At 41.6% G+C, this 15,869-nt stretch overlaps 2 protein-coding genes across 9 annotated transcripts in view; one reads left to right on the top strand and one right to left on the bottom strand.

Moving 5' to 3' along the window:
* CFAP99 (cilia and flagella associated protein 99) overlaps positions 1-12,175 on the bottom strand; it is a 55,133-nt gene extending 42,958 nt beyond the window's left edge. Inside the window, exons 1-3 of one of the 4 annotated variants that reach the window (XM_017820737.1) lie at positions 11,989-12,175; positions 11,855-11,926; positions 8,809-8,936 (exon numbers count right to left, since the gene is read on the bottom strand). In XM_017820737.1, the coding sequence (XP_017676226.1) occupies positions 8,809-8,928 (120 nt within the window). In that variant the 5' untranslated portion in view covers positions 8,929-8,936; positions 11,855-11,926; positions 11,989-12,175. Of the gene's footprint in view, positions 1-8,808; positions 8,937-10,760; positions 10,779-11,854; positions 11,933-11,988 lie in introns of those variants that run through there. The other 3 variants (XM_017820736.1, XM_017820734.1, XM_017820735.1) reach the window with 3 other exon arrangements.
* A 659-nt stretch (positions 12,176-12,834) lies between these two features.
* Positions 12,835-15,869, top strand: part of ZFYVE28 (zinc finger FYVE-type containing 28) — a 152,455-nt gene continuing 149,420 nt past the window's right edge. For all 5 annotated transcript variants that reach the window (XM_017820793.1, XM_017820792.1, XM_017820791.1 and 2 more), the window contains exon 1: positions 12,835-12,918. In XM_017820793.1, coding sequence (XP_017676282.1) covers positions 12,880-12,918 — 39 coding nt within the window. In that variant the 5' untranslated portion in view covers positions 12,835-12,879. The remainder of the gene's footprint in view (positions 12,919-15,869) is intronic.

The following is a 15,869-nucleotide window of genomic DNA, read 5'->3' as shown; positions in this document are numbered from 1 at the left end:
AACTGAACTGGAAAAGTGAGAGAGCATGCACTTCTAGTAAAAGTAGGATTGTGACATTTTTAATCTAAAATAATTGGTCTCCTTGAGCAAATGCTCTTGTTCATGAACAGATCAATCTGCAGAAAACAGCAGATCTGGAAATAAACAGAAAGTCCACAGTAAAACTGGTCAAGCTCATTGGAAACAAGCCCAAATAGAAACTCTCACAATTATCTCTGCTAGAAAGCTAGAATTTAAATTGTTTTCAAGATCTTTATTAGATTAGAATCTTTGCATTTGCCTTCTGTGTACTTTGATACGTCATACATGTATAAAGTGCCGCAGCAAACCTGTGCTTTTCAAAGGGACTTTGGAGAAATGGCCAAAAGTAGATAAACAGACGATACCACCAGTGCCCAAATCATATCTCCCATACAGTAGAGACTGCAGCATAAAAATACAATGGCATATTCACATTTATTCTACTTTTACTGCTCTGAGTTGACAAATCAGTCACAAGCTAAGTGTTAGAATAAACACAGAAGTAAGTGCTTACTCTTGCTTACTCCTTGAGCAAGAAAGTACATAACCACTACATGGCCTCAAGCCAAGCAACAAGGGTACAGGAAAGGCAGCCTGGAGACAGCTCTGCCCCAGAACATCAGTACTGATTGGTAATTCTGTCAACCACAGGCCAAAAAGTCTTACCATGAAATATAATCAGTCAAATATGCTTTCAACCACAAAAGGTACTGAATGTTCTGTTCCTACATGTAAAAATTGAGAATAGTTAAGCAGCCTGCAGCTGTGTCATCTGAGGAAGTGATCTCATCAAAACTCGTAATCAACTAAACAAGACTGGGAAGGAGGAGTACTTGGATAGGAAATCCCAAAGGTGAGCCAGTTGTTGGTTAAGCCCTGTGGATCATCTAATGAGTCAAAAACTGAGCCAATGCTTTGATACTCTCAATACTTAGGATACTCTTTGCATAGAAACTGCATTGTGTCCTCTACAAATTTCTTCAGGGATATTTAGAATTTATCTGTATATCTCTGAAATAATAATTGTTTTGGGAAAGGAATATGTTGGGTAGGTGTAATTTCTGGCACTAATTCCTAAATGTATTCTTTCTGTGTGGCTTTATGTCAGTGAGATGTATTTCAGAGTGGGACAAATGATCCTGTAACAGTACAATATGAGAGATTGTGTGTTTATAGCACCTTTTGTATGAGGTTTTCAAAACACTTTACTAACATTAATTGCATTTAATGAGATTCCTTTTGGCTACTATTACTCTCTAAATGCAGGAACTATGGCATGGAGCAGGTAAGAGATTTGCCCCAGGCAGCACTAAGTCATTGGTGCCAGCAAGAATAAATAAATGCTAATTTGTGAGCCTTTGATCTGTCCATCAGAACAACTTCTTACCTTTTCAGGTATACTTTAACTCACGTATTTCTCTGAAACAACCAGCAATTAGCTGTGTTTGCAAGTATGTGTGAGCCCTTCAGCATGAGAAAGGCCAGATAATTTACAGGTCAAAGTAACACATGCAGCAATCATCTTCTGGTACACTTAATATTGAAAATATTCAAAGACAAAACACATCTTTAATGGATACAAATATCTGACTGTGTTCTCTCTATGGCATTGCATTTAATCTTTTTCTGATTAATAAGTGTTTAAGTTGTAAAAAAAAAAAAAAAAGATTCTGCCTGAAATTATCGTTCAGGATAATGGGAAAAAGATGTGATTGTCTAGTATGTAGTGAACCTCTCTACTTCTAGGCAGAATATGCACATTTTGCAGATACAGTCTGATCAGTTCATACTACTTCAGATATCAGAGCTAGTCCTCTCCAAGTGTTTAATCAAAATGCTGTGGAAAAGAAAAAAAATATTCCTATTGACTTCATCAGGTTTTGAATCACTCACCAGTCTTCTTTCCATTTGAAGTCAGTAAAAATGCTTCCAATAATTTCAACGGGGGAAAAAACTCCTTGGATCTTAGAATATAACTAGGATCCTGCTTCTACTACTCAGTAGAATTTTCATCTTCAGGAGACAATACTGACCAGTGCTGTACCAAGAGGCACCATTAACATTATTTCCCCTTGTAGTTAATATTAAATCACATGAGCAGAGCACTGCAGAAAACTCAGATTCCATCCTTGCCTTAGGAAGATCCTAATCTGCATTTATGTCAGTAACTAATAATACAAATTAGACTTGTATAATTTAGTAGGATTTTTTTTTCACCACATCTATCATTCTTGCCTTACGTTATCTTCATATTTAAAACTAAATCTATGACTTTTGACATTTGGGGATTTTACTCACAGTTGAGTAAAATCAGTTGAGTGGGCATGTGTGAGACACAGCTGAACCAGCACAAATGAGAACTATGAAGAATTGTGCCAAATTACACCATGTTCTTGCGAAATGAAAAGCTTATAAACAGGCCCATCTTGCTATCAACATGGGAGGGATAAAGGAGCAAAACAGTGAATTTGGGGTGGTAGTTTTGATTTTACAGAACTAAGCTTTTCAGTGGCTGAGATGTAGAAAGGTCAATGTGATGGCTCTGATCCTGCAACTCTAATTGAAGCAAATAATTCCACTGCAAATAGAGTGAGTTATTTGCATAGAGAAAGGCACAAACATTGCATGGTAACTCCCGTGTTAAATCTGTCTCCTGTTATTGTAACAAAAGCTTGATCCTAACAGTCACTTGGAAGAACAATACCTGGGATGCTTCAGTTAACTACAAAACTTAATCTTCTTTCAAAATAAGCAGATGCAGTCCATTTCTAAAAAACAGTCTGAGGAAACGATATCTTTATGTACAACATACACTGGATGAAACATCACTCTGGATATGGATCATTTTTTATAGATTTAATTGAAGAATACTTAATAAAAAGATGGAGGTTTAGTACACAAGAATGAAGATATTATCTGGAGGGCATCAGTCTGATAAAAGGAGTATTAAAATGCATTTAGGATGATAAACAAGAAGTAATCTGGCTATTCAAATGAAGAACAACAGAAAGAGAGATGTAAATTTGAATGTGAACACCAATAATTTAAGGATCTGAGATAAACTTAGGAATTATTTTAAGTTAAATGTGTTATTCAGGATAATTCAAATTGAATTCTGTTTTAATAGCAAAAACATTTAACTGGACTTATTAGTTTTTAGGTGGTTTGAGAGAATAATATGATTCTTCATGATTGAAGGTGAGGGCTTGTTTGTTGCAACTAGGAATCATCCATCATGTTGCTAATGAACCTATGTTCTTATTGAAAATATTTGCAGTGAAAAACAAGTCCAATATTATGTTATAAACATCATAAATTACAATACAGCAAACACAAAGATGGTAAATAACTGGATTACAACTCAAAGTGTAGTTTTCTTCCTGGAAGAAAATCAAGTCTGATCATTCACTGAGAACAAAAAACAGAAATTCTTTTTATGATGTAAAGTTCACATATAGCAGAAATAAAATGTATGGAGTTTAACACAGAATCGCCACTAGACCGATTTTGATCATAACACTCTAATTAGAGGAAACTGTGTTATTCATCTTACTCTGTTCAATAATTACGAATCCTTCCATATTTAATTTCTTTTTCTCTAAAAACAGGAGGCTAATAATCAGTGAGTTTTCCTACCTAACTCCACTTTTATGTAGAAGCCTGAACTAGGAATTGGAAGATAGGAACTGAGATTGGAACATGCCTTTCTTGCTTGCTTTCTGAGTGGCATTGCAGAGATAATGTTCTCCCTTGACACATTGGTTTTAAACACTATTAACTACCTGCCACTCAGCGATTCTTTTATACATTTCCATCATACTAAAAGAACATTTTATCTTTAGACATACAGTGGTTCAGACTGACCTGAACTACCGCCAGAGCAATGGTTTACCGCTCTTTAAAATTCACTTTCTGTTCCTTTAGCACTAATTTTCTGATTTCCTATTTGTATATTGAATCACTGGGTGGTGGCAAAGAGCAATGAGTGAAAAAGAAAAACGTATCCCAAGAGTTATTTGATATGGTGTCTGCTTGATCTACCTCACTTACATAAATGCAGGGCAAGATGGGTGATTTTTCAAAGCAGTACACGGGGATTAGACACGCGGCCATCATTTCTGCAAATGGAGTGTGTAAAGCTAAATCCTACATACAGCTAGGAAAAAACATACCTCTTGACAGCAGTATCTAATGCCATCATTCCTCTGTAAATAAAGACAGCAAACTACTTATCTCATGTACACCAATATATGTACAGGGTAATGCTTCTGACTTCGGACAGTCTCTCCAGAATACGCTCGGAAGAAGAATGTACACCCAAATGTTTGCAGAAGAGGTTTCTGTCTAAAAGCTTGAGACAAGAGAGAATGAGAATATGTGCAGGTGGGACACTGAAGAGAATTACAAAGATGCATTAAGAAATAAAAATAATAATAAAGAGGCCGCTTCTGCTTCTCTTGAAGTTAATGGATACCCCCCATGTTATTCAAGAGCGGTAAGACCAGAGTAACTCACATGTCCTGATACATGTAACTGATTTTTGACAGAAAGATGTCAAACTTTCAGGGTTTTAACTGACTATTTGGAAATATTAAGCAGTTTCAAATCAAATGCAGGGAAACAGCTAGGAATGTATTTTCAAAGTGGCACACAGGGGTCAGCAGTGCCTTACAAATTTGGCCATATGGTTTTGTTACGAAAATCCGTGCACAATTTGCCAAGTAAAAAACACCCATTTGCATGTGTTTAGTGTGAATTTATACTGTATCAGTGAACTCCCCTGAAAATTCTGTGTGCCCTGACTGTGCCTAGCCCAGGGCAAGCAAAGCTTTCACTACAGTACAGGATGAGCCTGGGACAAGCTGTGCTGGGTCAGTCTGGGAGCTCACACTGATAGAAGAGAGCCTGTCTCACCTACCTGCTCTGTCATATCTGCCTCTTGTGGGCTGCAGTTTGAAGAGAGATATTTCTTACTCAATTTAGGAACAATAGAGACTGGAACTGAATGTGCAGGAACTTTGAGATGAGTGGAACAAGACCAAAGAGCAAGCAGGACTTGCTGCACAGTGACAATAGCAATGGAATCAACCACTTGAAGAGATGAAACTGGGACAGGTTAAATAAAGAGACCTGAGCAAGCAAACCTGAGGGTAAGAGAAAGGACAGGGATAGAAAGATGACAGAGCTGGGAACAGAACTCAGTTTACCTTTTGCTTCCATCCACCCCAAATTTGGCTAGCAGAGTATTCCAAACCTCTGCAGTACAGCCATTGTGCACCGCCAAAACATAAAAATTTCTACACAGTCTTAATGGAAGAGCAAAATGTATTATTTCACACAATCATGTATTTTGGCTTTTGTTTTACTTATACCCCTAACCTTACATACACCTAGAAGTAAAAAAAGAAAATCTTGCTGAAGGGTGACTATGCAAAGCTCTGGATTGTGTCACCTTTCAATAAAGACCAATTGTATTAGTTAGTAAAAGACCTAATATCAACATCTACAAGTTCCTTCTTACTGTCATTTGCAAAGCAAGCATATTTTCACCCTAGGGCTTCAACCCATTGTATTTTACGCCTCTTTCTTTTTTTACATATTCATGTTGTACAGTCCTTCATTTTAAAATATATTTGCTTTCCTACTTTCACTTCTCTTCCTGTGCCTCCCTTGAACAGCCATTTTTACTGCCTTAATTTGCAAGGATTCCCACAAGAATGGTCTTATGCCGCTGGTAGATGGATGACAGGGATATTTGGATCAAGACAGATTGTGCCTTCCAGACTCACTCCCTTAGGACTACATCCAGCTTCCTTTCATAACATATTCACATTTATCATGTACACAAATAAGAAGCCTACACTTCAGTCGAGGATGCTGGCCTCTCTCTGTGACACTTCCTTGCTGTTGTTGTCAGCTCAATTTCAACAATGTGAAGACAAAACTTCAGACTCTTATGCTATTTCTTTCCTCATTTTTGGTACTATTGCCACCCTGCTTGTCAGTCAAGCTCATAACCTCAGAGGTCATTTTTCACGCAGACTACTCCCCAGGATATCATAACCAGTTTACATGCACATCTTCTTCACTCTTTTTGAGCAGTAGGTTTCAAGTAGTATTTTCCTATTGCTTCAGAGCTAAAAATCTAAGGTAGTGTCTCAAAATATTCTATTTTATTCCAATAAACATCTCTTTCCTGAGTATAACTAACCCAGTCTTTAGCGAATCAGCCATCTGTAATGCTATTAAGTTTGTTCTGATAGTCCATTGATTTGACCCACTTACTCCACCTACCATCTCACAGTTGATTCTAGCACACAGAACTGAAGCTGCCTGTCAAGACCCTTCACAACTCAGTTCCATTCTGCCTATAATTTCTTACTTTTTACTGATGTCGTCTCCCATTTCTGATCAGCCAAGGATGGCCATCTCCTCAGTTCATTTATTAGATTTCCAAAGAAGTAATTTTGTTTACTTTCAATCATACATACATTTATATTGCTCTTAAAACCTACCTTATTCTGACAAAGGTTTTGCTCTGCAAAATGTCCTTTGCTCCTTGCAGTTTAGGTGAGAATGTGTGGCTGTCAGAGGCACATATTTCCAGGATCTGACACTTAACAAGACTGGCATCACAGTGGCTCCTACAGCCCCTGCTAGCGGGGAACTGAACTCCTTTGAACATATTTTGGAATGAATGTGTGTACTGTGTTTTTATTTTGAGGGCAATGATCTAGCCCAAAATTGTTGGTTTCACCAGGAAAAACCCCAGAAAGCTAGACAATAGGCTAAGGAGCATATTTTATGTGGAACATCAACAGGTTATCAAAGAACTAAACAAGACACTTCAGATATCGCATTAAATGGACACAAAGACTATTAAAGATCTAAATACAATAAAGATCTGCAGTATGAATGAAACATACACTGTGACAGTGACTGGAACCTGGCTGCACTTTTAGGGGATGGAAAACTACTCACCAATTAGAAAAGTCTAACAGAACAGAAGATAGCAACTTGTAGAAAACTCTGATATAGTGTATATCTAATCAGTAAATAGAAAAACATAGAGCTGTGTCTTGCAATTATTTAGATTTGTGCTCTTGGAATCTGACCCTCCTGATTTTTGTCTGGTCAGTACACACCACGAGTTTTGCTATTTGTCAGGCTGCTGGCATGGGGCGTACAGGCACGGGCCAAGTCTGTGATTTAGAGTGATGGCATCATTCAGGATACAAACTGAAGGAAGTTTCTGCATGGGTCAGTTCATACTGGCTAATTGGTAAGTGGTCAAGCCTGGAAATCATGTGTACAAAAATGCTGCAATATTTTCAGGATCATATGCCTACTATGAAACAGAAAAGAAAGGAAGGAATTTTTCATGATGAATTATAATCACCCATTTGGTACTGAAATAAAGATGAATTTTATATAAACACATATATTACTTTTTACTTTCTTGGATTATTATTATTATTATGTAGTAAGCGATCTGAAACTATCCCAGAGATTTTGGCCTTAACTTTGGCATCAGCTATCCTCCTTTTTCTTCCGCTTTTAAAAGGATTTTTAATGAAAATTTAGATTCATGTTTCTGTAATGGAGTTACTGCTTCTTTTGTCTTTGTCTCACCTTTCCTGGACTGAGAAGAACAATGATCTGAAGATTCATTTTTACAAGTGTTTACTTTGGAAGGAGTGGTAGCTGAATTTACCTGCTCTCAGCCCAGTGAAAAAAGGATTATTTTGAAACTGGATCAGTTCCCTGATGTAATTCAGCATATGAATGCACAAAGGGTTATGGCAGTACTACAAGGCAGGAAGGCAGAGGCAGAAACTAGGGGTCTGAGTGAAAACTGTTTAAGAAAGCAAGAATCCAAGGAATGTGTATAGAGCCACTGCCTCAGCCTCTGGTTTTCACATCACACCTCCATAATTTTATATTCTTGTACTCATTTGTGTTTATGCAAAATCAATGCAACAGACCATCTAACAGGAACAGAAATGGTTTAGACCTTATTGTCAGAAGTGGAAATGAGTACTGGAGCTACATGGCAGTGTGGAATCAGAGCTCCAACAACGTCATTTGATAACACGTGGCAGTCTAAACAATATCACTGCCTTCCCTTAGTGACTTTCTAAAGCTGATTCAATCCAGTAGCTGCCTCAGCACAAGTCAGGGCGACACTGGGGATAAAGAGATGGGAAGAGGCGACAGACCATGGTCAGGAAAGGATGGGAACTGCTCCAGCCACTATAGCTACATATTGGCAAATCGTGGTCTGGTTACTTGCAGTATTCGATTAGAATCAGGTAGTTGATTTACTGCCACTTTCCTTCTATGCCACTGTTCTGATGGTCACTTATGTCCTCAATGCAAGAGTACCTGATCCTGTGAGTCAGCTTCTGAACTGCATTTGTACATACAAATGGGTGGGGTTGTCAGAAACTTCTATGTGGAAGGAAGAAAGGAATAAGAAACTGCAGAACAGCTTAGTCAGAAGTGGAACAGAAGTTTTCTCTATCACTGTCAGATCCATTTTAGAAGGTTGTTACCTTGCTGTTTTTTTGTTTTTATCCAAGCAGTTTTTTAACCACTCTGATCTTTACTGCCTTATTTTTTGGTGATAACTGTAAGAAATTTGGACTTTACTCATGAATGAAAAATGTCACTGTAAGAAAAATCAATGAAAGTTACTACAACATGTTAGAAAAGAGACATCTTTATATTTTAAATCACATAGTAAAACAAAGTAAGCTATGTAGGATGAACTGACACTTAATATACCTGCAACATCACAGCTGATTCATTCAAGAAATCCTCCACGTTCTGATTTTCAGGGTTAAACTTGTCAAGCTGTTGCACTATTACTGCAATAAGTTCTCTATGTCTGACCATCTTCACCATGGAGAATCCTATAAATACAGAAAATCTTTAATTTTTCATGCCCCCTTCAGTTGTGGCATAATGTATGTTGATAGGCTCATACAGAAGATACTGCAGTAACATAGAAGAGAACATTTAGGTCAAGCTTTCAAAATCACAGTTACTCAGAACAGTTAACAGGAGAAAGGAAAATACAGTACAAACATCAATAAAATAAAATACATATTTCTTACATATTTCAACAAAATGACATATTTCTTATTCTGTAAACATCTTAAAATATCTTTAGGATGATACCTAAATGGTTAGGTATTTGACAAAAGTAACCTGTGCCAGGCTATTTGACAAAATATAACTAAAGGTAATACTAGAGAAAAGTATGAATTTTTGCCTGTGTGCCATACAGGTCCTATTTAACACACTACTCTTTCCAGTGAGATGCAACAGAAAGCAAAATTAAATCTCATCACACATTGCTGTTAAAACCCAACTTTCCAAAACAAGAGAACAGGATGAGAGAGGAATTATAAGGAAGCAATGAGACAGTGTTGGTCAGTAACTGGGCCACAGTCACATCAGTTGTCTGGGTCACTGTCAAGGTTTCTGAAGGCTCAGCAGGTGGGTGCTTGTTATATTTGATGCTTTGTTTGTGAAATGACTGCATTCTGTCCATCTCAAATGATGTCTTACTCGTATGCCTGAGAATTTGTAGGAGTGGTTACCTTGATTTTAATGTTCACATGGCAAGAACTACAATGCATTTGTTCCTGCTCATGCACATGTGGTGGTGTATGAAAGGCCAATGATAGCAATGATCAGGCCTGAAAGTCATTAATCTGGTTTAGCAATGGGAAAAAAAAAAAGAGCACAAAAGTAATTTTCAGTGGTGAAAATAAAATATGTTTTTGAAAATAGCTCTTGTATTTTATATATCATCATATTTTGATGCCAGAAAAGAATGCTTGATCAAGATGATTAATTCTCACTGTGGTAAAGATAATTAATTTCTTGCTTTAAAATGATATCATAACATTTCCAGATACAGTGGTTCTGTACTCTGCCTTTCAGCATTACCATACTCAATAAAAACTGTCTAAATAGCACTTCTAATTACTAAAGTGCTGAAAAGAGTTTGTCTGTGATTATGTTCAATACAGGCATCCAGTTACTTGGTATGATCAAGACAAAATGTCCAATTAAAAAAAAAAGTCCCTCAAAACAGGGCTGGAACATGAGAAGGGATGACAAATACAGAAAGAGGCACTACTGTTTCTCTGTCACAGGGGAGTTGCTGTTTCTCCACTCCTCTGAGAATCATTTGTTTCTCAGGTAAGAACCTGCCAAGGTTCTTACACTCACAAGGGATTCTGGATGAGCGAGAGAGAAATACCTCTGTACTTCAGGCTGAATCGTAATTCAGGCTCCAACAGATCTACCAGCGACAAATATTTTTTCTTCTGGCACAGCAGAAAGAAATTTGAGCTGTCATGTTCCGTACATGCTGATAGTCACCCCTCCCCCCCAAATAACAATAATTAAAACCAAAAACTGGAATACAAAAACTAAGACGTAGTAATGCCTTGAGATCTCCGGACATACACGAGTTCTTAACAGAATTTCACTTGTATTTAAACATGCTGCTATTATTATTGTCAATGTTTTAAAACAGACACATTGGGAATAATATGCTTTTGGTATGACATGCACCCTTGTTTCCACACAGTCATTTAGGAGAACACTCTAATTGCTACGCATAAAAATGAAATAAATTTATACTGAGTATAAAATGGTAGACATTTTCTTTCATCATCAGCTGTAGATTTCAGTTAAAGGGAGGTGAGAACCTGACTTACCCTTTTCTTACAATGGAGCTTGGAGATATTTTGAAAGCAATTACATAGGATAAGATTATCCACAATTGTAGGGACTGGTTTCAATGACCTGAAAGATTCCTTCAGGTTTTACATTCACTCCTACGCTCCTGGCCTAGAAAGACTGCGATTGCATTTCCTCTGATGAAAGCTGTCCTTAAAAAGAGCTGAACTAAGCCTCCCTGCAAAATTCAGTCAGATCAAGCAGCTACTGCTCAAAATGGAATGAGGTGTTTCTCAGCTGTGTGCTAGAAACAGGGCCACTAATCCAGGGTACGACTGTCCCGATGGTTTTCATACAGGGTACAATTGCCCAGTGTTTACATCCTGACATTCTTATTTACTCTGGACTTTTCTGCATTGCTGAGCATCACTCAGAGCAGTTCTGGGCACGGGGCCTCTTTTTAGCACATTCTTCCCTTAAGGAAGCAAGGCATCAGGTGGAAAATGTTCACCCCGAGTATCTATAGTCCGGATCTTCATTTCAATTTGCATGAATGTCAATGTTTTGCGTACTTATTGAAGGTGGTTTACTTGACATGGCATTTTTAAACTATTTGCTTGTAGCACTTAACAATTAAATATTCATTGTGCAAACCCTTTTACAAATAAGTTGTATATTTATAAGGTGGGTTAGCAAATGGACACCAAGGTTTGCTACTTGCCCAAAATCTCAGATAGCAAAGCAATCCCCTCCACAGAGTAACACAGTCCCCATTGATCTTTTCTATTGCATTTATGAAAACATAATAAAAATGAACACTGAAAGAGGGGAGGTTTAGATTAGATATTAGGGAGAAACTCTTTAATGTGAGGGTGGTGAGGGCACTGGCACAGGTTGCCCAGAGAAGCTGTGGCTGCTCCATCCCTGGAAGTGTCCAAGGCCAGGTTGAATGGGGCTTGGAGCAACCTGGTCTAGTGGAAGGTGTCCCTGCCCATGGGCTGGGCTGGATGGGCTTTAAGGCCCCTCCGAACCCAAACTATTCTGTGAATCTGTGATTACATGATAACAAACAAGTGAAGGAGCCATGAGCCTGCCCAGAGCTCCCGTCACTCTCACACATCAGGGACTGTACCCGCTTTTCTTTCCGGAGGAGTCACGTACGGCCACAGCTGCCTTGCACCGGCGCTCCAAGCTGCCCCCGCTGCTCCCTGTCCTGTCCCTGGCTGTTCCCGCTGCTCCCGGCGCTCCGTTCCCGGCTGCCCGCTGTGCTCCCTGTCCTGTCCCTAGCTGTTCCCGGTGCTCCCTGTCCCGTCCCTGGCCGAACCCTGCGCTCCCGTTCCCGGCTCCCCCGGTGCTCCCTGTCCCGTCCCTGGCTGTTCGCTGCTCTCGCAGTCGCGTTCCCAGTTGCTCTCAGCAGCTCGCGCCGTTGCCAGGGGCGCGCGAGGGATGCTGGGAGCTGTAGTCCTGCCGCGCCCTCCTCAGCGCTGAGGGACGGCGCGACCGGGGGCGCGGAACTACCCACGCGGGGGAAACAAGATGGTGGCATTTGTTTGCCGCCGTTGCCAAGCGTCTCGTTCCGCGCCTCCTCGGTGTTTGCGCTCACGAGCAGCCAGCGGCCGGTCAGCCGCCAGTTGCCGGTGCATGGGAAGAGCCGACGGGCACGAACAGAGTCTGAGATCCCCCGAGTGGACGCGCGCAGACCAGCCCACAGAGAAGACTACAAGAGACCGCAAGGGACTGCGAGTCCCGACATCCCCCGCGCCAGGGCGTGGCCCGCGGCACGCGCAGCCCGCCCGCCCCCCGCCGCGTGTTACGCAAATGAGCGGCCTGGTGGGCGGGGCCGCCACCCGATTGGGTGGGGAGGGGAGGGCACGGGGGCGGTACCGCGCATGCGCGGCGGGGGTGGCGCTGTCGCCGGCCGCGCAATGTTTTGGGGGCGGTCGGGGCGGCGCGGAGCGCGCGGAGCTGCCGCTCGGTCCCTGCGCTGAGGGAGCGCCCGCGGCCGCTACCGCGCTTGGAGCGGCCAAACAGCAGGAGACCATCCGGCGGAGCCTCCCGGAGAGGGGCAGGGCTCGCCCCCCGTCCCCCGAGCGGCTCGGGCGGGCAGCCGGCACCCCCCGTGGCAGCGGCGGCGGCGGGGTGTCAGCGGCCGCGGTGATGATGAACAGGTTCAGAAAGTGGCTCTACAAACCCAAGGCAAGTTGTTTGTGAGGAGGAGCTGCCGCCGCCGCCCGGCGCCTCTCTCCGGGGTCACCTCAAGCCGCGGGTGCGGGTCGGGACGCGGGTCCCGGCGGATCCCGCCGCGGGTCCCTCCGCGCCGGTGCCGCCGCCGCAGGAGCCGCGCGGGGCGAGCGGAGCCCGCGGGCGCTCGGACGGTCCCGCCGGGCGCGCTCGGTGTCGGGGCTGCGGGAGCGGCGGTGTGAGCGTCTCGCCCGCTGCGGCGGGGGGATGACAAAGCAGAGCGGGAGCCGCGGTGCGGGTCCGGCCCGGCGGGAGCGCGGCCGGGCGGGCTCGGGGCTCTCCCCGCACCGCGGGGCTGCCGGCGGTGCCCGGCCCTGCCCCGTGCGCTGCGCGGAGCCCGGACCGGGGAGACGTGCGGGCGCTCCCGCGGTGCTGGTAACGCTGCCTGGGCGCGCACCCGAGAACTTTTTTAAGTTAAGAAGATTTATTGAACGGTGCTTTCTGTAGGTGTGTTATTTTCTGCCCTTCTCGCTTTGAAATTCTTGGAAGGAATCCAAGAATCGCAGTTTGCTTTGTAATGAAATTACCATCTTCTGGCACGAGTTAAGTAACAACTGTCTGGAGAGTGATCTTGTCTCGCGTGTGATGTTCGGGTTGTAAATGAAGGACATTGCTGGTTTTGAACATCTAGAGCATCCTTTTATTGTCCAGACATCACAGCAGTCAGTATAGTTATTCACTTTATCAAGTATCTAATTTAATTTTTGTCCCTGTTTGTCGCTATCGCCCATTTTTTCCTTATGCTTTAATTTCAGTAATGATGTTAAGTCGCAGTTTTCTGAGTAAAGTCTCAGATTTTTCTCAGTAAATCTCCTATGTACTCACTCCTTTTGGCTGAATTACGCCCAGTGTGTTGCAGTTTAAAAAAAACCAAAAAACTCCAGGCAATTCTGCAGAATAAAAGTTCGTATTATGCTGGCTTTATGGATTTTGTATGTAGTCATAATTCTGGGTACTGCTGAAGAATACATAGTGTCTGATGTTGCTGTTGCCACTAATAGCTGAAAGGAAAATAATGTAGAGATTAAGTAACTGAAAATACAGTAACAAATTGTAGGTAGCTTTCATTAAACTTTGTTATTTGTTTTTGGTTTATACCAGGGAAAAAATGAGAGGAACAGTTAATGAACAGAAAGAAATACTGGTATTCTTAAATGCAGAAGAAATCGTTCAAAAATCGCTTCTGTCACTGCTTTTTTTAACCAAAAGTCATTAGATTTCACGTTATTTTTCTTTCCAATGGAGATTTCATCTTTTTGTGATAAAATTTATATATTAATATACTGTCTCGTTGTTGTATGATGTGTGTTCAGCATTCAGGGTCTGTATCAAACAATGTATCATTATACTTCTATGAGACCTCTCTGGTGAAGGAACTTTTCAAGCCTGTTGCATGACACTGGACCTCATAAATCAATGACATCTATTACTGTTAGTTTAAAACCAGCACCAGGTCCTTTTTGTTGTATATTTATACTTTCTTTGCCAATAGTTTTTGTTGGTTTCAGTGGCTTCCTGCGTAATTTTTTTTTGGTATTCAGAGTGGGCTGCTGGCGAACTGTAGTAGCTTCAGAAACAGGCGTTTTTCCTGGTGTCCCTGTTGAATCGGTGTGGGTAGTGTCATTAAATCCAAAGGAGTTTGAATAGCACTTCTCTGATAGACTGTAAGATGGAGGAGCTCACATTTGGAGGCTGTACCTTTCCTGGTTGTACTACTTGCTTTTGTATTGCATCAAGGAATCTTTAGGATTCCTTCCCATAGGTTAATGGGTTCCAGAGGCTGTTTTGAATATACTGTATTTTGAAGATGACTTTCCTGAATATTTATTCTTTTGGGGGTTATCACCGCTCATGACTTATGTTACTTACTTGTAATCCTCTGTTAGGTACTAAGCATGACAGGTACGTTGTATCAGTTAGATTTTGCTACTCCCAGTGATGGGGAATGCTGCTTCTGAAGCATTCCAGATCCTACTGTCATATAATAGGACTTGTGCATGGCAGCAGATTTTGGTGGCACTGGGCATTTGGCCTACAGCTTTGATGGCCATTCAGAGATACTTTTGAAGGCAGTGGGGGATGACCTCAGAGTGCAGCAAATTCACAGTGCAGCCTGCTCAGAAACCTGAATATGTGCTTTAGCTTAATCCCAAGGGAACTGTTTCATAATTCATCCCCCCAAAAACCCAACCCCAAAATATGTAAATTAATTCAGTTTAATCTTTGTAAATGGTGGAGACGGGGAAACGGAGCAGAACAGATAGTGCATAACAAGATGGAATCACAAAACTCTCAGGATAATCATCAGTTCCTGTAAGATGCAGGGACCTGCATCGAGGCAGGGATATTTACTTGGTAACTGCTGCATCTGTTTGAACATACCAAGAATGGGAGAGAAAATGTGGGTGTAGGAGGTGGAAAGTCTTGACTAATGTTGTGCGCTTGTCACGGGAACAGCACGGCTCTCCTAGATCCTGGTGCAGTCTTCCTGTCCAGCTCTATTCTTCAGGTATGCTGATATGCCAGATTTTAATAAACTGGATCAAATGCCAGGGGTAGAGGTAACCGGAGAATGAAATAAATAGCAGTGACGTGATCTGTAGAGCTGGTAGGGCGCAGACTGTTAACTGATGTATTGGAGACAGAGCAGAGATGGGATTTTGTTTCCAGCCTCCTGTGCCACATCGATTGTTTTTTAATTTTTAAAATGTTGTCTGTAAGATGTGTTTTGCTTTGGGGATTCAAGGTGTGAAGTTTTTGGAGGGAGGCAGGTGTTTGCTTTTGAACCAGGAGTAAACGGGTGATTTGAAGCAATAGCATTCTTGAATTGCAGCACCTTGCTGGAACAACAGTTGCTCTGTTTGACCTGGGGGACACACTGCAGGCTTCCCAGGCACTGCCACCTT

This window comes from Lepidothrix coronata, unplaced genomic scaffold (assembly GCF_001604755.1).
Source record: "Lepidothrix coronata isolate B3197 unplaced genomic scaffold, Lepidothrix_coronata-1.0 Scaffold85, whole genome shotgun sequence".
NCBI classification, from domain to species: Eukaryota; Metazoa; Chordata; class Aves; order Passeriformes; family Pipridae; genus Lepidothrix; species Lepidothrix coronata.
This window is presented reverse-complemented; position numbering and strand designations above follow the sequence as displayed.